This window comes from Coregonus clupeaformis, chromosome 31 (genome assembly GCF_020615455.1).
Source record: "Coregonus clupeaformis isolate EN_2021a chromosome 31, ASM2061545v1, whole genome shotgun sequence".
Classification (NCBI taxonomy): Eukaryota; Metazoa; Chordata; class Actinopteri; order Salmoniformes; family Salmonidae; genus Coregonus; species Coregonus clupeaformis.
The window spans coordinates 45,797,154-45,819,010 of NC_059222.1; the positions used below are offsets into that span (position 1 = coordinate 45,797,154).

At 41.5% G+C, this 21,857-nt stretch overlaps 3 protein-coding genes and 1 long non-coding RNA gene across 10 annotated transcripts in view; 2 read left to right on the plus strand and 2 right to left on the minus strand.

Annotated features, from left to right (window-relative positions):
• The window catches only part of fbxl15 (F-box and leucine-rich repeat protein 15), a 45,921-nt gene extending 37,222 nt beyond the window's left edge, over positions 1–8,699 (minus strand). Inside the window, exons 1-7 of one of the 7 annotated variants that reach the window (XR_006657694.1) lie at positions 8,524–8,699; positions 8,075–8,234; positions 7,450–7,952; positions 3,365–3,512; positions 3,040–3,081; positions 2,768–2,925; positions 925–1,907 (exon numbers count right to left, since the gene is read on the minus strand). Coding sequence is in view for 2 of the 7 variants with exons in the window: in XM_045209904.1 (XP_045065839.1) it covers positions 3,040–3,081; positions 3,365–3,512; positions 7,450–7,952; positions 8,075–8,234; positions 8,524–8,549 (879 nt within the window). In the remaining 5 variants the exon portion in view is untranslated. Of the gene's footprint in view, positions 1–924; positions 1,908–2,349; positions 2,540–2,653; positions 2,926–2,995; positions 3,082–3,364; positions 3,513–7,449; positions 7,953–8,074; positions 8,235–8,523 lie in introns of those variants that run through there. The other 6 variants (XR_006657693.1, XR_006657696.1, XR_006657697.1 and 3 more) reach the window with 6 other exon arrangements.
• On the minus strand, positions 5,778–7,441 carry LOC123482385. Its single transcript, XR_006657698.1, has 3 exons — positions 6,763–7,441; positions 5,916–6,700; positions 5,778–5,819 (listed from the first exon to the last, which is right to left on the minus strand). It is a non-coding gene; the product is annotated as an uncharacterized LOC123482385 (long non-coding RNA).
• Positions 8,700–9,611: 912 nt separating the features above from the next.
• gpx9 (glutathione peroxidase 9) lies at positions 9,612–11,448 on the plus strand. Its single transcript, XM_041836049.2, has 5 exons — positions 9,612–9,886; positions 10,069–10,162; positions 10,390–10,520; positions 10,782–10,912; positions 11,058–11,448. Exons 2-5 carry the CDS (start codon positions 10,078–10,080, stop codon positions 11,113–11,115), a joined length of 405 nt encoding a protein of 134 aa, XP_041691983.1. The 5' UTR covers positions 9,612–9,886; positions 10,069–10,077; the 3' UTR covers positions 11,116–11,448.
• Positions 11,449–12,852: 1,404 nt separating this feature from the next.
• Positions 12,853–18,859, plus strand: ndufb8 (NADH:ubiquinone oxidoreductase subunit B8). Its single transcript, XM_041836048.1, has 5 exons — positions 12,853–12,988; positions 13,418–13,544; positions 13,830–13,929; positions 17,890–18,045; positions 18,687–18,859. The coding sequence occupies exons 1-5, from the start codon at positions 12,877–12,879 to the stop codon at positions 18,777–18,779; spliced, it is 588 nt and encodes a 195-aa protein (XP_041691982.1). The 5' UTR covers positions 12,853–12,876; the 3' UTR covers positions 18,780–18,859.
• The last annotated feature ends 2,998 nt before the right edge of the window (positions 18,860–21,857 follow it).

Genomic DNA, 21,857 nt, shown 5'->3' on the forward strand with positions numbered 1-21,857 from the left:
TGTGCATTTGCCTTCAGATATTTACTGGCATATTATTTACTGTGAGGAGGTGTAACACTGGGTCCTCCAGCAAGTCAGAGAGCTGAAATAGTACCAACAGTATTAAAGTTCAAGTTGATTTCATTCAGGCTGTTGTTTGAGCGTTTGCTTGAGCCTGCCTGGAGTGCCAGCTGGGTGGGTGGGGTTTGCACTTTCCGGACTATTCCATTGATTCCATTGCGCCAGGCAAGCTAAATCAAGCACAGCATTTAAAAGTTAATAGACACAGGGCTGGTGCCATCCCCTACTGCCATTGTGGCCTTGAGCAAGGCATTTAACCCCTGAACTGTTACAAGCGTAGGGCTGTAATGCTGACCCTGTGCCGCTCCCCAGCCTGTTGCATTAACAGTCAGGAGGTTGGGTATTGTGACAGTAAAAATATCCACTTCTCGATTTGCCGTGAAGCGTTGTGGGATAATTAGGAGTACAGCGGCACCTTCGTTTTTTCAAACCCTTTCACTTGAAGTTCACCGACGTGCACATGTATTGGCATATGTTTGTTACAGGAAGAGAGCATTCCTTCTAGTCGTAATGTTATGGCTACACAAAGAGAAGTCCTGTTCCACCCAACTGCCACGCAGACATAATGTAGTAAGATAACTAGCAAGACAAAGATAACACAGCTCACAGGTTATAGATAGTACTTGGTATTCGGCGCATGTGACCAATAACATTTGATTTGATATTCTCAGATAGCCATGTTTGGATTGTCCTCCTTACATATACAATTCAAATAGGTTTCAATACTGAAACTCCTCATTGAAACAATACCAATGTGGGTGTTCAGCCAATCACATTAAATGTACTTTACTCTGCATGTTCTTCTCATGTTTCCTCCAAGATGTAGAACTGTGATTGTAATATGTGACTATTGAAAAACCAACGGAAATGTGTCCTCCCTCATAGCATTCCGTATGAGAAAGCTTTATTGAACTAATGTCGATTTACAACTAGGCCTACATGTTTTCAGACGTTCAAATCGAAAACGAGATTTCCTAAAGTAAAACAGACAAAAAGGAGGATTCCAAGATCATGGCATCCAGATTTTTATAACATGACATTTTTACAATGGCGGGCCGGGCATGAACTGATCAGCTGAACTACCATTTAAAAAGGATATTGTAAGAAGAGCATAGTTTCAGTCAATGTAAGGTCAATGCAAACACACGCTATAAAACGTTTACCTACCTAATATAAAAAAGTTTACCTTGCTAATCTGAATGAAACATTTAGCGGTGTACGTATCATCCAATTAGCAGAGTAACATGTCAATAAACACACAAAAACTTACAGTTACAATGTCTTCTCCTTTGGTTGGAATGGCCCTTTTAAAAAAGCTATAGATCACAAGAACATCTAGTGTTGTTAGAGTGTGATAAGACACAAAGAAATACCGCAGGAATCTTTCTGACTCCTAGACAGCGTTACTAAAAAAAGTGCATGGCTTCCTTCAGTCTTTTCATAAGGGCATAATTATAATCTGCAACATCAACTCAAAAAGACATATTTTCTCCCCAGAATATGGTAGACCTAGTCTGGGTTCAAGTCTGTATAGCTAACATTCCACTCTTTTGTACTCCGTGGCACATGACAAGACATGTTAGCTAAACAGACTGGAACCCAAAATATTACTGTGAGGAGGTGTAACACTGGGTCCTCCAGCAAGTCAGAGAGCTGTTAACTGTTAGCTAAACAGACTGGCATCCAGACTATGATAGGCCTACCACTGGAATAACTAAGAGACAAGTTCCACAATATATTTCCCATATACATCCGTTAACCGCTTGTCCTTGCATTGCTTTAATTGATGTCCCAGCACACAGGGTGTGTTTCAATTGAAACAGGTAATTCTCCTAGTGGAGGAAAACCTGCAAAATAAAAACAATGAAGCTGGTTACATAGACTGCAGAACATTACAATAGTGTCCAATAATCTGTCCTTTCTCCCTAAGCATGCACTGCATTTACTGGTAACTACTGGTATAATACATATTGTGGAAACTCTGTCTAGCACATACCTACACCTATCCCAATACTTTTAAATATATTTATATTTATTTATATTTTATTTTTATTTCACCTTTATTTAACCAGGTAAGCCAGTTGAGAACAAGTTCTCATTTACAACTGCGACCTGGCCAAGATAAAGCAAAGCAGTGCGATAAAAACAATATATATATACAGTGTGTGCAAATGTAGCAAGTTATGGAGGTAAGGCAATAAATAGGCTATAGTGCAAAATAATTACAATTAGTATTAATACTGGAATGATAGATGTGCAAGAGATGATGTGCAAATAGAGATACTGTGGTGCAAATTAGCAAAATAAATAACAATATGGGGATGAGGTAGGGAGAAGTGAACGAGTGCACACTTCAGGAAATGTGTAGTTACATAACATTTATACTGCATGAATGCATAGGCACACACTTGCAAAATAAACAGCTATTTAGATCAAAAAGCTTCAAATATTTCGGAGAAGCGCTAGCTAGCTAGCCTACCTGTTTCCAGTCTGTTGGATGGAGGAATACAGATGTTCCTTAGCCTAGCTAGCCTACCTGTTTCCAGTTGGTTGGATGGAGGAATACAGATGTTCATTAGCCTAGCTAGCCTACCCGTTTCCAGTTGGTTGGATGGAGGAATACAGATGTTCCTTAGCCTAGCTAGCCTACCCGTTTCCAGTCTGTTGGATGGAGGAATACAGATGTTCCTTAGCCTAGCTAGCCTACCCGTTTCCAGTTGGTTGGATGGAGGAATACAGATGTTCGTTAGCCTAGCTAGCCTACCCGTTTCCAGTCTGTTGGATGGAAGAATACAGATGTTCCTTAGCCTAGCTAGCCTACCCGTCTCCAGTTGGTTGGATGGAGGAATACAGATGTTCCTTAGCCTAGCTAGCCTACCTGTTTCCAGTCTGTTGGATGGAGGAATACAGATGTTCGTTAGCCTAGCTAGCCTACCCGTTTCCAGTTGGTTGGATGGAGGAATACAGATGTTCGTTAGCCTAGATCTGGAGGTTGATGAAGGGAGCGAACCCCACCACATCCTGCAGTAGCACCAAGGGATAGACAGACAACAATACATATTTCAGACTGACTTTTTGGTTTGTATGGTCCTTGCAGTACAATTGCTTTTATCAATGCCTCAGTGAAACAATACAAGACAACGCGTGTGTTCAGCCATTCACATTAAATGTATAGGGTACCGGATGTTCTTCCAAGTGGTAAAACTGTGAGGGTGATATGTGATTATTATTATTATTATACACTAATTGTGATTTTCTAAATGACAGTAATAATTGTACATGAGCGTGTCCTCCGCCCTCATACCTGCAGCAGCACAAGGGCCCTCTGTAGTGGTGGCTCCACATCAATCTCTACATTCCTCTTCCGCAGGGGGTCCAGACTGGACTCAGTCACGTTGTGACAGTGGTTCACCTTCAGAGACTGCAGCTTGGGGCAGTACTCTGCAACAGTCCTGCGCACACGCACGCACGCACGCACGCACGCACACACACACACACACACACGCACGCACACACACACACACACACACACACACACACACACACACACAGAGGACCAAAAGGTGTAAGGACAGGATTACCAGTGAATATCAAAGTAGAGTGCCACTCCCCTTCATCCAAAGCAAGCCGGAGCAGGACATAGTCTGCAACCGTCCTGGACTGCAGAGTCAGACAAACACAGCATGAACATGGTTCCTACAGGTGTGCCACTGAGGATGTGCCACTGCACATCTAAAACATGTCACAGTAAAACACTGTGGGTTTTGCACCCAAAAAGTGTCAGCCCAGAGCGAGACATACAGGTGGAACATGACAGTAGAATAACAGTGACAAACGACTTAGTCAAAATGAACCTGACTAGCATATGAACCTGACTAGCATATGAACCTGACTAGCATATGAACCTGACTAGCATATGAACCTGACTAGTATATAAACCTGACTAGTATATGAACCTGACTAGCATATGAACCTGACTAGCATATGAACCTGACTAGCATATGAACCTGACTAGCATATGAACCTGACTAGCATATGAACCTGACTAGTATATAAACCTGACTAGTATATGAACCTGCCTAGTATATACACCTGACTAGTATATGAACCTGACAAGTATCTGAACCTGACTAGTATATGAACCTGACTAGTATATAAACCTGACTAGTATATAAACCTGACTAGTATATGAACCTGACTAGTATCTGAACCTGACTAGAACCTGACTAGTATCTGAACCTGACTAGTATATAAACCTGACTAGTATATGAACCTGACTAGTATATGAACCTGACTAGTATCTGAACCTGACTAGATCCTGACTAGTATATAAACCTGACTAGTATATGAACCTGACTAGTATATGAACCTGACTAGTATATGAACCTGACTAGTATATAAACCTGACTAGTATATAAACCTGACTAGTATATGAACCTGACTAGTATCTGAACCTGACTAGAACCTGACTAGTATCTGAACCTGACTAGTATATGAACCTGACTAGTATCTGAACCTGACTAGTATATGAACCTGACTAGTATCTGAACCTGACTAGTATCTGAACCTGACTAGAACCTGACTAGTATATAAACCTGACTAGTATATGAACCTGACTAGTATATGAACCTGACTAGTATATGAACCTGACTAGTATATAAACCTGACTAGTATCTGAACCTGACTAGAACCTGACTAGTATCTGAACCTGACTAGTATATGAACCTGACTAGTATATGAACCTGACTAGTATCTGAACCTGACTAGAACCTGACTAGTATATAAACCTGACTAGTATATGAACCTGACTAGGATATAAACCTGACTAGCATATGAACCTGACTAGTATATGAACCTGACTAGTATCTGAACCTGACTAGAACCTGACTAGTATATAAACCTGACTAGTATATAAACCTGACTAGTATATAAACCTGACTAGTATATGAACCTGACTAGTATATGAACCTGACTAGAACCTGACTAGTATATAAACCTGACTAGTATATGAACCTGACTAGTATATAAACCTGACTAGCATATGAACCTGACTAGTATATGAACCTGACTAGTATCTGAACCTGACTAGTATCTGAACCTGACTAGTATATGAACCTGACTAGTATCTGAACCTGACTAGAACCTGACTAGTATATAAACCTGACTAGTATATGAACCTGACTAGTATATAAACCTGACTAGCATATGAACCTGACTAGTATATAAACCTGACTAGCATATGAACCTGACTAGTATATGAACCTGACTAGTATATGAACCTGACTAGTATATGAACCTGACTAGAACCTGACTAGAACCTGACTAGTATATAAACCTGACTAGTATATGAACCTGACTAGAACCTGACTAGTATATAAACCTGACTAGTATATAAACCTGACTAGCATATGAACCTGACTAGTATATGAACCTGACTAGTATATGAACCTGACTAGTATCTGTACCTGACTAGAACCTGACTAGTATATGAACCTGACTAGTATATAAACCTGACTAGTATCTGAACCTGACTAGAACCTGACTAGTATATGAACCTGACTAGTATATGAACCTGACTAGTATATAAACCTGACTAGTATATGAACCTGACTAGTATTTGAACCTGACTAGTATATGAACCTGACTAGTATATGAACCTGACTAGTATATGAACCTGACTAGTATATGAACCTGACTAGTATATGAACCTGACTAGTATATGAACCTGACTAGTATATAAACCTGACTAGTATCTGAACCTGACTAGTATCTGAACCTGACTAGTATATGAACTTGACTAGTATCTGAACCTGACTAGTATCTGAACCTGACTAGAACCTGACTAGTATATGAACCTGACTAGTATCTGAACCTGACTAGTATATGAACCTGACTAGTATATGAACCTGACTAGTATATAAACCTGACTAGTATATGAACCTGACTAGTATATTAACCTGACTAGTATATGAACCTGACTAGTATATGAACCTGACTAGTATCTGAACCTGACTAGTATATGAACCTGACTAGAACCTGACTAGTATATGAACCTGACTAGTATCTGAACCTGTCTAGTATATGAACCTGACTAGAGCCTGACTAGTATATGAACCTGACTAGTATCTGAACCTGTCTAGTATATGAACCTGACTAGAACCTGACTAGTATATGAACCTGACTAGAACCTGACTAGTATATGAACCTGACTAGTATATGAACCTGACTAGTATCTGAACCTGACTAGTATATGAACCTGACTAGAACCTGACTAGTATATGAACCTGACTAGTATATGAACCTGACTAGTATATGAACCTGACTAGTATATGAACCTGACTAGAACCTGACTAGAATCTGACTAGTATATGAACCTGACAAGTATCTGAACCTGACTAGTATATAAACCTGACTAGTATATAAACCTGACTAGTATATGAACCTGACTAGTATCTGAACCTGACTAGTATATGAACCTGACTAGTATCTGAACCTGACTAGTATATAAACCTGACTAGTATATGAACCTGACTAGTATATGAACCTGACTAGTATATAAACCTGACTAGTATATGAACCTGACTAGAACCTGACTAGTATATGAACCTGACTAGTATATAAACCTGACTAGTATATGAACCTGACAAGTATATGAACCTGACTAGTATATAAACCTGACTAGTATATAAACCTGACTAGAACCTGACTAGTATATGAACCTGACTAGTATATGAACCTGACTAGTATATAAACCTGACTAGTATATAAACCTGACTAGTATATAAACCTGACTAGTATATAAACCTGACTAGTATATGAACCTGACTAGAACCTGACTAGTATATGAACCTGACTAGTATATGAACCTGACTAGTATCTGAACCTGACTAGTATATAAACCTGACTAGTATATGAACCTGACTAGTATATGAACCTGACTAGTATATAAACCTGACTAGTATATGAACCTGACTAGAACCTGACTAGTATATGAACCTGACTAGTATATAAACCTGACTAGTATATAAACCTGACTAGTATATAAACCTGACTAGTATATAAACCTGACTAGTATATGAACCTGACTAGAACCTGACTAGTATATGAACCTGACTAGTATATGAACCTGACTAGTATATGAACCTGACTAGTATATAAACCTGACAAGTATCTGAACCTGACTAGTATATAAACCTGACTAGTATATAAACCTGACTAGTATATGAACCTGACTAGTATCTGAACCTGACTAGTATATGAACCTGACTAGTATATAAACCTGACTAGTATATAGATAACCTACATTAGCAAAATACACACACACACACACACACAGAGAGAGAGATGATACCAATCATTTGAGCAGTCAGTGTATCAAAACAACAGCACCTGATGGAGTTGTTCCTAACCCTCAGGCAGCCTGTCAGGTCTAGCTGTTCCAGCTCCCTGCAGTTCTTGGCCACTTCCTCCACAGACACGTCTGTAATGTTGGCGTTGACCGCCACAGACAGCGACCTCATCTTCACACACTTCTTGGATAGATAACAGATGGCCTCGTCTTTGAGCTGGCGGCAGGCGGTCAGGTCGATGGACCTCAGGCCCCCACAGTGGTCAGCCAGGCTGCGTATGGACAGGCTGTCCACCCACTCACAGTGGGCCAGGACTAGGTACTCCAGGTGTGTGCAGCTCAACGACACGGCTACTAAAGAGTGACGGGTCAGCCGGTCACACCCCCTCATGTCCACTCTCAGCAGGTGCTGGTTCTGGCCAATCACAGGCAGCAGCTCCTTGTCCGTCACCCAATCGGAGCAGTTCTGGACGGACAAGTTCTGAAGGACTTTGTTGTCCCTTAGTATGTTGCTGAATGCCTCCTTGGGAAGGCTGGGCCCGATCTGGGAACATTACAGGAGTGTGATTGTAAACTGGGTATTAGGCTAAATAGTGTATGAGCATTTCAGTACAAGAAACTTTAAGGAAATCCTGGACTAAATAGAATGGATAGTGTGTGGCCTACCTGTGTGAGGTCAAAGATGCGACAGTTGGCCAGGTACACCTGGATGAGGGCATAGAACTGCTTGCTCACTCTCTGTAGCCGCACCAGCTGGCGTAATGGCAGGTAGCAGAAGATGTGTGTTACCAGCACATCCTCCCAGGGCAAATCCAAGAGGTGACATCTGCCAACAGACATTTAAAACTTGATCAAATGATGAACAAGTTAATGGACTAGCACAGTCACACAGCAACGTCTGCCTCGCGTTTGAACTAGCTCTACAAACTAGATTGATGGCTAGATACGTTAGCTAGCTAGCTCAACCATAAGGAATGATGTGATGATTCTGCAGGACAGGGCAGGGCATGCATTCTCCAACTGCCGTAGCAAGCTACGGTAGCTAACGGTTAGCTAGCTCCGCTGACACTTTTTTATGGTAAACAAAAATACATGTGTGCTTACAAAATACATACTTGCAACACTCTGTTTCCGCATCCATTTTGAATCCACAGAAATATGCGAGATAGCTAACAAACTGTCGTTGTACATGTAGCTATCTTGTGAGCCTTGGTCGAAGCTTTCTAGCTCAGCTTTTTGGGCTGTATTCCCGAACTTCCGGGTTCGAACACTGGGTATGTTCCAGAATGCACAGTCAACCTCTCTGCGCAGGAATAGTGACTCTATATCACAGTAAATGTGTTTGTTTTAGGATAAATAAAGCTGAGAAAAAATGATAAATTTGAATGATTATTGATGGTCTTTGACAATTATGTGCAATGTTTTGGTAAAAATGTACGACCGAACGTTATGAAGTGAAATTAGGATCCAAGTGACATTCTACGCATGTGCATTTTACCGATACGCACTCACTGTCAGTTTAAGGAATGACTTGATCAGTTCTTTATCAGAAGGAATTATTTTATTATCCAATGGTGGCTCACAATGTGAAGAGCTTTGATTCATGTCAATAAATGAAAATCGTTCTACAAATGCAATTTATTATGTATGGAAAACAAAATGTATAGGCCAAGCTTGGACACAGTAATAACCAATAGGCTCAATTAATGAAATATCCAATTCCATTTAAGCTTTGGTTATGATGATCATACTTAATTCTCTACCATGTACAAAATAATCAATAATCTGACAATATAGTATTTTCTTTATATTGTAAAATAGATAATCTATTATAATAATAATAATATGCCATTTAGCAGACGCTTTTATCCAAAGCGACTTACAGTCATGTGTGCATACATTTTTACATATGGGTGGTCCCAGGGATCGAACCCACTACCCTGGCATTACAAGCGCCATGCTCTACCAATTGAGCTACAGAGGACTATTCTATAGTGACCCCCAGGAACAGCACCAATATTAGTTTCCTATGGTTCTACAGTATTTCCAATAGATGCATAGCTTTTCTACATACCTGTCAAGTGGAAAAATGAGAGGAAACCAATGACTAACTGTCACTAACAGGATCTGCATACCCATGCAAACTGCTGAACAAATAACCATTCTGTCAATTCACCTTTTAGCAGGCAGGGACACAATGGAGTCAACCATGCTGAACAATTGCTGAGCCTAGAGTTATGGTTCCCTGAATGAGGAAGACCAACAGGGTGGCTGAGTGAATACCCACTCCTGACTGACCGCTCTGGATATAGGCTACAAGCTAAAGAAGAAGTATATCCTATAATGGCGTGCATTAAATCAATCTATGATTTCAGCGCTGAGACCTTGGACGGTCAGAGCGTTCCTCTCAGTGACTACAGGGGCATGGTGCTCCTCGTTGTCAACATGGCCACCTTCTGAGAGTCAACAATAGAGGAGGTAGGCTAATGATGATTCATGGTGCTAGCCCATACAGGCTAAAAGCCTAATGCTGGTCAGCGAACACAGGCCTAATTGTGTTGTAGTATTAGAGATATTTTACAGTCAGTCCCAAGGGGAATGTTTTTGTTCTCCAAGGGGAATGTTGAGGTGGTGTTCTAATTATGTGGGTCATCCAACAGTACCACAGAATGAATGCACTCATGGAAATGTTTGGTGACCTCAACTTCACTGTCCTGGGATTCTCCTGCAATCAGTTTGGTCTTCAGGCACCTGGTAAGTCTTTTTGAAATAACAATAAGTGTTTTTGATCTGTTGTAACTTATAGGCCTACTTTGTCTCCAGGAGTAATGCTAAGTATCAAAACACTCATGTGTAGGCCCATAGTATGCTTGTTTGTCATGTGGAACAACGATGACGAGACCAGTTTGTTTTTTAAATGTCTCTGTTTCAGAACTAATAAGCTTACTGTTCTGTTGTATTTGTTGTTGTTGTGTCTTCAGAGGTAAATCATGAAACCCTCAACCTTCTCAAGTATGTAAGGCCAGGTGGGGGGTTTGTCCCCAAGTTCCCTGTGTTTGGCAAGATCGAGGTCAACGGGTTGAATGAAGAACCTCTTTTCGCCTATCTCAAGGTACATTTTACATTTTAGTCATTTAGCAGACGCTCTTATCCAGAGCGACTTACAGTTTTTTAGTGAGTACATACATTTTTCATACTAGCATAAATGTTTAATGGACTAGCACAGTCACACATCAAACTAGATTGATGGCTATGTGGTAGTATATTTGACATGTCCTTATGTACTATTATGTACCTCACTCTGGGGTCAAGTTGAATACCTTATGGACTTCCAGACCTCACTAAAAGCTTTTGTTCATGTCTTCTACAACAGGAGTCTTTGCCCTATGTGAACCCTGTCATAGGAGATATAAAGAAGTTATACTGGTCACCCATCAAAGTCAATGACATTCGCTGGAACTTTGAGAAGTTTCTAATCGATTCTAAAGGGGTGCCTTTCAGACGGTAAGTCAATCACACGAAGAAGAAGAAAAAATGACTTGACAGTATAATAAATGTATCAATCATGCATTCATATAATTCATTCGTTAATTCGTTTACAAATAACAAGATTTGAAAATACTTTATAATGGCCTCTCCTTTTCCCCAGTTATGAACTTCATGGCCCTCCTGAGATCGTGGAGAAAGACATCGCAAGCCTTCTATAAATGGAGCCATCTGTTCCCTTTATGGCTGTCAAGAAAGTGGGTCCTTCGCCAGCAGAGGAAGAGTGACGATCTCTCAATAAATGCAGACTAAATGCAGCTGAGCTGGATCTGATGGAGCAGGGAGAAGGACTCTGAGTTTCAGTGCATTCACTCAGAGTATCAGATCCCTCCAGCCCTTGTTGGTGATTAGTAGGCCTATCAGAGTATCAGAACCCTCCAGGCCCTTTTGGTGATCAGTAGGCATGTAATCAGCATGCTCTCAATGTAACTACTCCCTTTGTTATTGTTGCAAAACAGAGGAAGTGAATAAATATTTTGCCTGAAATCTTAAAATACGTTGTCCATTTAATTGTTTAACATTGTTAAAACATTATTTGTTGGCTACAGTAGGGTGAAAAACCGAGTCTCCAGACTCATAGAAACTCAAACCTACTTGTATGGAATGATATACCATACATAAAGAATATACACAATTTAACTGAGCACTTTATGGATGTGTGATGATAAAATACAATTCATGATTTGGATAGTTTTATGTTTGACATTTCTATACTTTGACGTTTTTCTGATCAAAGAGACTGCTATTCAGAAAAAAATACCCATTTTTTTAAGGTGATAAGATGTCAGACAATCAAAAAATGAGAAAAGTGGAACATGTTTTGAGTGAATATGGAATGGAGGATAGCACAGAACCTCTGGAAAAGCTACAGAAGGAAATTGAACGTGACGACAGTGAGGTTGAATTAAATGTGGTGGCAGGTGTGATCAGGAAAGTTGGCGTCAAGTGCAAAAAGAGGGATATGTCCTCCAGTAGCTCAGAGATGGAACCTGACGAGGGTGAGGATGAAGTACCTGCGGTGAGGACCACCGAGTTTGGACATGATAAAGAAGAATCTGGTCCAGTAGGAGTGACATTTTTGGAGAAAGTGGACCCTTGCCTTTTGTCGGGTCCATTTGTGGTTTCAGGGTGGGTGAGAAAGGAGTTGGGGGCAGTTGAATGAGTGAAGGTAACCTGTAGTGGACTTGTGATATTTGTTTGTGTCTCTTCTGATAAGAGGGAGCAGGTGCTCTGTGTCACGTAACTTCGGTCAAGATCTGTTTCTTGCTTTGCTCTTAGGAACAGGGCACTATTGAAAGGAGTGATTTCTGGGGTAGCGATACGTGTGGAGATGGAGCAATTGAAGTTGAGGATTCCTGGTGTTTGTGACGTCCGCCGTTTGGTGCGTCGCAGACCCGGTGGGGAGGGTGGTGAAACAGAGGAGTCACTGTCAGGCCTTTTGAGTCAGAGTCTTTACCCGACAAAGTCATGTTAGGATATATCAGTTAACCTGTTAGAGCTTTTGTGGCGAATCCACTGCGTTGTTTCAGGTGCAATGTTTATGCAGAGATGTATTTGGGTATACGAGATTTGACTTCAGAAGAGTTACAGGGTGTGTTGAGGGGTGGTGTCCCGTCCTCCCAGGCCGTTGGCATGGTGCAGGAGCAAATACGGTCAAAGTATTTGACCGTAGTGGGTTTTTAATGAGTGTAGGCGGTGTTGTCTAGAGCTATATTTCACTTTCTTAGAGGAACAGGACTAATTAAGAGAATGTAATATAGGTTGGCTGTGACTGGCCTATCACTTCAGTGCAGTAGGTGGCGGTGTATGCACGTACAAGTTGGATGCGATCCGCCCACCAAATCCCGAAGAAGAAAATATAAAAAAATCAACATTTGATTTTCCGGTAGTTATCACGGGACGCATGCGTATTTCACTGTTCAATGTCACCGCGACCACTGAACATGGCTGCGGTGGGTTTCAGAAATTGGGCTCGAGCTCTTTCCAATGGGAAACGGCAAGGCTTCTCGGCGCTTCTCTCCCAAGTCAGAGCAGGTTGGTTCATGGATCTTTTTTTTTTTTCTTTCTGCGATATCGTTGTACAAATGCAAAATGCCTGCATCAAGTTGGAATGGAAGTTAGAACATGCAAGGCAGAGTTTCGCTAACCTTGACCTAGCCTAGCTTGCTAACAACAGAGCTGCATCTTGTTCAGTTGTTTACTAACGTCAGTACAAGCTTCATTCAGTAGTATGTAGCTAGCTATCTACGATAAAATATGAGGCTAGATGATCCCATAAACGTTTACCTAGCCAGCCAACGTTACTGTCTTTGGATAACTTGTGCTAACTACGCTAGGTAGTTTTTTTGTTTGTTCAATTCCTAACGTTACTCTCAAACGGCTAGTTAGCTAGCTGACAATCACACTCTGGTTGATCATAGGGATAAATGGTACTGTATTGACTAATTTCCAAATGTTGTATAGCCTCTGGACCTTCCAAGGGCATGCTGCCAGGTCCATACCCCAAGACTCCCGAGGAGAGGGCAGCAGCAGCAAAGAAGTACAACATGAGGGTGGAGGATTATGAACCAATCCCCGATAATGGCGAGGGGTAAGGAAGCTGGGTACCATGGATAAGGAAGGACACGCCATTGTTTTCCTTTCCTCTATAACCACCCCATCACAGCAGGAGCTATGTTCCTTTGCCAAACAACTAGCAAATTGATTTGGTAATTCAACCTGTGGGTTGAACTCACTGATATCCCTATGGGATGCACTATATAGGGTATGAGAGACAATATTGGAGAGCAATAGGAGTTTTAACATTTCCTGATTTCTGCATTACCTAAGGTTATTCACCTATGGACTGTTTTCCTGTTGTATTGTGTTTCTGTAGGTATGGAGACTATCCAAAATTGCCAGACAGATCCCAGCATGAGAGAGACCCCTGGTATTCCTGGGACCACCCTGACCTGAGGAGGAACTGGGGAGAGCCGGTAAGATGGAGGAACTGGGGAGAGGTGGTAAGATGGGGGAGGAACTGGGGAGAGGTGGTAAGATGGAGTAGGAACTGGGGAGAGGTGGTAAGATGGGGTATATTTCTATACACTGACTGACTAATAGTGACGATACAGTATCCGCTCTCACAATACTTACACTGAGCAAAAATATAAACGAAACATGTAAAATGTTGGTCCCATGTTTCATGAGCTGAAATAAAAGATCACAGAAATGTTCCATATGCACAAAAAGCTTATTTTTCAAATTTTGTTACACACATTGGTTTATATCTGTCAGTGAGCATTTCTCCTTTGCCAAGATAATCCAGCCACCTGACATGTCATATCAAGAAGCTGATTAAACAGCATGATCATTACACAGATGCACCTTGTGCTGTGGACAATAAAAGGCCACTAAAATGTGCAGTATTGTCACACAACACAATGCCACAGATGTCTCAAGTTTTGAGGGAGCGTGCAATTGGCATGCTGACTGCAGGAATGTCCACCAGAGCTGTTGCCAGATAATTGAATGTTGGCCAGCGACCCGGACAGCTGATGAAAACTGGGGGTTTGCATAACCAAAGAATTTCTGCACAAGCTGTCAGAAATCGTCTCAGGGAAGCTCATCTGCGTGCTTGTCGTCCTCACCAGAGTCTTAACCTGACTGCAGTTCGGTGTCGTAACTGACTTCAGTGGGCAAATGCTCACCTTCGATGGCCACTGGCACACTGAAGAAGTGTGCTCTTCACGGGTGAATATCGGTTTCAACTGTACCGGGCAGATGGCGTCGTGTGGGCGAGCGGTTTGCTGATGTCAACGTTGTGAACAGAGTGCCCCATGGTGGGGGTATGGGCAGGCAGGCATAAGCTACGGACAATGAACACAATTGCATTTTATTGATGGCCGTTTTGAATGCACAGAGATACCGTGATGCGATCCTGAGGCCCATTGTCGTGCCATTCATCCGCCGCCATCACCTCACGTTTCAGCACAGCCCATGTCTCAAGGATCTGGACACAATTTCTGTAAGCTGAAGATGTCCCAATTCTTCCATGGCCTGCATACTCACCAGACATGACACCCATTGAGCATGTTTGGGATGCACTGGATCGACGTGGACAACAGCGTGTTCTAGTTCCTGCCAATATCCAGTAACTTCGCACAGCCATTGAAGAGGAGTGGGACAACATTTCACAGGCCACAATCAACAGCCTGATCAACTCTATGCGAAGAGGCTGTGTCGCGCTGCATGAGGCAAATGGTGGTCACACCAGATACTGACTGGTTTTCTGATCCACGCCACTACCTTTTTTTGTTAAAGGTATCTGAGACCAACAGATGCATATCTGTATTCCCAGTCATGTGAAATCCATAGATTATGGCCTAATGAATTTATTTAAATTGACAGATTTCCTTATGAACTGTAACTTAATAAAATATTTTATTGTTGCATGTTGTTTAATATTTCTTTTTCAGTGTATATCTATAAAAAAAATCATGCCTACAAGTATCGTGACAACACGACTAACTAAGACTATATATTAGGTCGGGGACGATACCAGTATCCCAAAACAAGTTTAGTATCGTGAATACATCTTTTTTTTTTATACTGGCCCCCGTGGGAATCAAACCCACAACCCTGGCGTTGCAAACGCCATGCTCTATCAACTGAGCTACATCCCTGCCGGCCATTCCCTCCCCTACCCTGGGCCAATTGTGCGCCGCCCATGAGTCTCCCGGTCGCGGCCGGCGGCGACAGAGCCTGGATTCGAACCAGGATCTCTAGTGGCACAGTTAGCACTGCGATGCAGTGCCTTAGACCACTGCGCCACTCAGGAGTACTATTGACTGACTAAGACTATATATTAGGTCGGGGACGATACCAGTATCCCAAAACTCGTTTAGTATCGTGGCAACACGACTGACTAAGACTATATATTAGGTCGGGGATGATACCAGTATCCCAAAACTCGTTTAGTATCGTGGCAAGAAAACAAAACATGAAGTGGATTAAGTTCTTTTGGAAAACAGCCCTAATGATGTCATCCAGAGTCACATTTATTTCCCAAGCTATAGCACACAATATTTTACATACAGCAGGTTTTTAAAGGACCAACGAGTTTGAGCTGCTTCGTGTACCAGAGGTGGGAGAGCAATAGAGGAAGCATAGGTAATGATTGATTCTGTTGGCGCGAGTGAAGCTAGAGGAAAGGAGTGGAATACTGTAACATCTAAAAATGGAGCTAAAAGGGCTAAAGCTGTAAATCAAGATAAGCCTCGGTATGATAATGCCTCATTCCTTGTTGGAGTGCGATTCATGAGCAAGGATGTTTTGTTGGGGGGGAAACCAGTTTGCGGTCACAAAGATGGTGAAGGATGCATTGGGAGAAGTGGAGTCAGTCAGAGTGACCAGGAGTGGAGTGGTGTTACCCTACCCCCCAACATTTTTTTAATAATAATAATTGTAAAGCGCTTGTCCCACTGGCTATCATAAGGTGAATGCACCAATTTGTAAGTCGCTCTGGATAAGAGCGTCTGCTAAATGACGTAAATGTAAATGTAATGTTGATTTCATGTGTGTCAAAAGGAGAAAGCACTGTGGATGTACAAATTATCGACGCGTGAAGTGGAATGCTATGATCATCGGTGTAGGGCACCGATAAAAGGTGTCATATCTGGTGTCTCTATGGATATTGAGGCTTCATCGTTTAAGATGAACATGCCAGGAATAGTTGATTCACGTCGCTTAACCCGCACTGTGAATGGAAAGGATGAGGGAAGGCTTTCTGTATTATTGATGTTTGATGAAGAAGTTCTCCCCCGACCCATGGAAAGCTGGGATATGTGAGATATGCGGTGGGAGCTTATGTACAAAAGCAACTTCAATTTCATAAATGTAAAGTTTGGCGACGTGTCAAGTGTTTGCAAACGGCATATCATTGTTGAAGAGTCTGAGGATGCACGGTGTTGCAATTGTGATGGGAATCAGGTTCCAGAGTTCCCTGTTTGGCTGAAGGAAGTCAAAGTAGAAAGGATCAGGGCTGTCGAGAAGGTGACCAGAGGCAGTGAAAACTGTCGAAGCAGCGAGTAGAGATGATGAAGCTATGGCAGAGGATGATGCCAACAGTCTGTGGATGACAGTCAGTTGAGAGATCCTGAAATATTAATCGTGAAGAAAGGTGGATTTTGTTGCGTTTATTGCGGGGGTGATTAATTGTACAAGACAAACTAACAAAAAATCAAAGAAATTGGAAATCATTGTGAAAGCGTCTAAAAGTTATTGGGTCTCCAGGATTTCACGGCTGAGACTTTGCAGGGAATACTGTCTGAGGATGCTTCCCCCTCTCAGGCCCCAGAGCCTGTGTAGGGATCTGAGTACATTTTACCAAGTGATGGAGGACATGGACTTTTGTAGGGATCTGAGTACATTTTACCAAGTGAAGGAGGACATGGACTTTTGTTTATTTTTTTGAGAATAATATGTATCTTTTTTTTTGTTAAAGTATCTCTGTTTTTACCCCACCCAGTAGGTGGCAGCAATACACATTTTGGGACGTAGTACGCCAATAAAACCTTGAAGAAGAAGAAGAATATACAGCTGTGGAAAAAATTAAGAGACCACTGCAAATTTTTCTTAAATCAGCATCTCTACATGTATGACAGTCATTCCATTCCAGTGTCTGTTGAATTCCAACACAGGCACACCTCATTCTACTGAATTAGGTACTGATTACATTTTTTGCCATAAAATATTGCAATACTGGTATCGTCACAGCCCTACTATATATTGTTCACAGTACACCACTTGATTTCTGTAACTGTACATTTATGTACGTAAACATTTTAATGGCATTACGTCAATGTGTGTAAGCTATTAATCATCATTTGCTCATAGCGCATGTATTTCCCTTACTCATTCAGTGGTTTCTCACCTGTTGCATTTTATCTTTCTAGATCCACTGGGATTTTGACATGTTCATCAGGAATCGCGTGGACACGTCGCCCAGCCCTGTTGACTGGCACACGATGTGCAAACATCTGTTTGGTTTCGTTGGATTCATGCTGCTGATGTTCTACCTTGGGGAGAAGTTTCCATCTTACCAGCCTGTGGTAAGTATTGCAATGAGAAAGCATCACAGTCTTTGTCTCGGTTGTAATCGCTGGTGTAACCCCTAAGGTGTCACAGACCAGAAGTTAATATAAATATATGCTTTCCTGTTGTATTGAAACCCTTTCCATTTTGGTATCTCAAGACCTTTTACTATGACATCTGGAATTGAAAAGGACTTATCCAATAACAGCCTTTGGGTCTACCCCTCATATGTGTCCCGTGGACACAAAAATTTGATTTAAGTTGGAGCAACAGATCTGATCCTTTGAATACATTTTAATGACGGGTGTACACTGAGTTGTAGATGGTGCTACTGCTGTTAGTGTTTTTTCATTGTTTCCTAGCCTTGCTACCGATTCAATAGAGAGAAGACATGCATTGGTAACTGAAGAACTATTATTATTATTATTATTATTATTATTATTATATTCCACTATATTTTCCTATTTAATTTCCTTATTATGATGGCTCTCTGGTATTTCTTGAAGGCCATTGTGCACCTTTCTCACACACATAGTCACCAAACACCTGTTTAAAGAAAACCCCCCCAAAAAATCAAATGTCCTCTTCCTGTAGGAAAGGTGAACAGGGACATCCTGTCTGATGCCCCCTGTTAGGTAATCCCTGTTCTCTATTCTAGGCACCGAAACAATACCCTTACAGCAGCCTGCACTTAGAGAGAGGAGGGGATCCAGAGAAACAACCTGAAGAAGTCAAACATTTTAACATTTAAATATCTGCTTCTCTAAATGTGTATATTTCTGTCTGTAATAAATCATTATTAGTGTGACTTCCTCAGTCACACTCCCAATCTTTGACCTGTATCTTTATTCTTTGGAACGCTACTCCTTCTAAAAACCCTTTTAAGATGGAAAAGCCATTCAAACTTGAATACAAAAGAATATCCTGAATACAAAGCGTTATGTTTGGAGCAAATCCAACACAATACATCACTGAGTACCACTCTTCATATTTTTCAAGCATGGTGGTTGCTGCATCATGTTATGGGCAATGTTCCCTCAAAACAATTTCGGCATTGTGCAAATTTCAGGCCTGCTGAGCGCAAACTTGAATGTTGTGAAAATTCTGTGCAACTTCCATTTTGCGTTTTACTCTGAACACTGAGGCTGTCCCCGCTTTAAATTACAGTTTTAACAGTGGTCAAGTAGCCGACTGTGGTTATTTGATCATAATGTAGGCCTATCAGAGTGGCCTACCATCAAAAACAATGGATAAAATGCATCCGTAACATTTTAACATGGAAATAGCTGTTCTATCATTCAGCCTACAGGACCAGCCAATGTGTGGTGTTCAATGTAGGCCTACATTCCATGAGACTTGAGGTGACTGAAAATGTTGTGTTGTTTGATACAAGAAACCACTTTACAAAATAAAATGCATTATTATTCCCATACCATTATTACAGAGAATCAGACAAATTCTGTTACCCCTCTGCCTATTGGCTACTTAGCTTATTCAAGCCTGTCTCAAAATACAACACTGCCCCTTTAAGACAAAAAAAAAAGTGCTTTACCTGACTTGCTTTTCAAAGATGTCTAGAAATGCACACGTTTTGTACTCGTGTAGGAAGCAACCACTCCCCCATTGCTGACTACAAATTCTCTATAACTGGGCTAATAAGTCACTAACTATCAAAGGATATGAACAAAATGTACACACGTGGCAACATACTGCACTCGATTTGATCTGAAAACAAGCGCATCTACTCGAGACCACTCATGCTGTAAACACAGTTCAAAGTGAACGGCACAGATCCATATATGGCAACGGTCTATTTGCATACTGCAGCTCTGATTGGTTATGCCTCACCAGTCTGTGTAGTGTATGGGCTGAGTGGTGCTTGTCAATTAAATAAAATCCTACAATGATGCGTTCTGCCTACAACAAAATATATTGCATACTAAGTCTCCCATAGTTCGTTTTGTTTCGGTATGTTGCATTGAAAGTGGCTAATATTGCGTTGATTTGATCACAATTCCCACAGTAGAGGGAAACGTTGATAGTGTTAACTAAGGGGGAAATCTCTAGAAAGTTGAGTGAAGTTCAATCTGGTGCTTCTCTGCGCAGGCTGTGTGGCAGTCCTAGGGAGTGGCGCGCCCGCCTATGCGCACAGTTTAGAGGGAACGTTGGTTATGGGTATGCTTGTCATCGGCAAGGACTAGGGAGGTTGTTGTTTTTTTGGGATAAAATGGAATGAAGCTTAGCACAGGCTAAATCTTAGAGGAAAACCTGGTTTTCTGCTTTCTAACAGACACTGGGAGACACATTCACCTTTCAGCAGGACAATAATGTAAAACACAAGGCCAAATATACACGAGTTGCTTACCAGAGGTGGGAGAGCAATAGAGGAAGCATAGGTAATGCTTGATTCTGTTGGCGCGAGTGAAGCTAGAGGAAAGGAGTGGAATATTGTAACATCTAAAAATGGAGCTAAAAGGCCTAAAGCTGTAAATCAAGATAAGTCTCGGTATGATAATGCCTCATTCCTTGTTGGAGTGCGATTCATGAGCAAGGATGTTTTTTGGGGGGGAAACCAGTTTGCGGTCACAAAGATGGTGAAGGATGCATTGGGAGAAGTGGAGTCAGTCAGAGTGACCAGGAGTGGAGTGGTGTTACCCTACCCCCAAAAAAAATAAAAAATAAAAAATGTGTAAAGCGCTTGTCCCACTGGCTATCATAAGGTGAATGCACCAATTTGTAAGTCGCTCTGGATAAGAGCGTCTGCTAAATGACGTAAATGTAAATGTAATGTTGATTTCATGTGTGTCAAAAGGAGAAAGCACTGTGGATGTACAAATTATCGACGCGTGAAGTGGAATGCTATGATCATCGGTGTAGGGCACCGATAAAAGGTGTCATATCTGGTGTCTCTATGGATATTGAGGCTTCATCGTTTAAGATGAACATGCCAGGAATAGTTGATTCACGTCGCTTAACCCGCACTGTGAATGGAAAGGATGAGGGAAGGCTTTCTGTATTATTGATGTTTGATGAAGAAGTTCTCCCCCGACCCATGGAAAGCTGGGATATGTGAGATATGCGGTGGGAGCTTATGTACAAAAGCAACTTCAATTTCATAAATGTAAAGTTTTGATGACGTGTCAAGTGTTTGCAAACGGCATATCATTGTTGAAGAGTCTGAGGATGCACGGTGTTGCAATTGTGATGGGAATCAGGTTCCAGAGTTCCCTGTTTGGGTGAAGGAAGTCGAAGTAGAAAGGATCAGGGCTGTCGAGAAGGTGACCAGAGGCAGTGAAAACTGTCGAAGCAGTGAGTAGAGATGATGAAGCTATGGCAGAGGATGATGCCCAACAGTCTGTGGATGACAGTTAGTTGAGAGATCCTGAAATATTAATCGTGAAGAAAGGTGGATTTTGTTGCGTTTATTGCGGGGGTGATTAATTGTACAAGACAAACTAACAAAAAATCTAAGAAATTGGAAATCATTGTGAAAGCGGCTAAAAGTTATTGGGTCTCCAGGATTTCACGGCTGAGACTTTGCAGGGAATACTGTCTGAGGATGCTTCCCCCTCTCAGGCCCCAGAGCCTGTGTAGGGATCTGAGTACATTTTACCAAGTGAAGGAGGACATGGACTTTTGTAGGGATCTGAGTACATTTTACCAAGTGAAGGAGGACATGGACTTTTGTTTATTTTTTTGAGAATAATATGTATCTTTTTTTTTGTTAAAGTATCTCTGTTTTTACCCCACCCAGTAGGTGGCGGCAATACACATTTTGGGATGTAGTACGCCAATAAAACCTTGAAGAAGAAGAAGAAGAAGAAGAAGA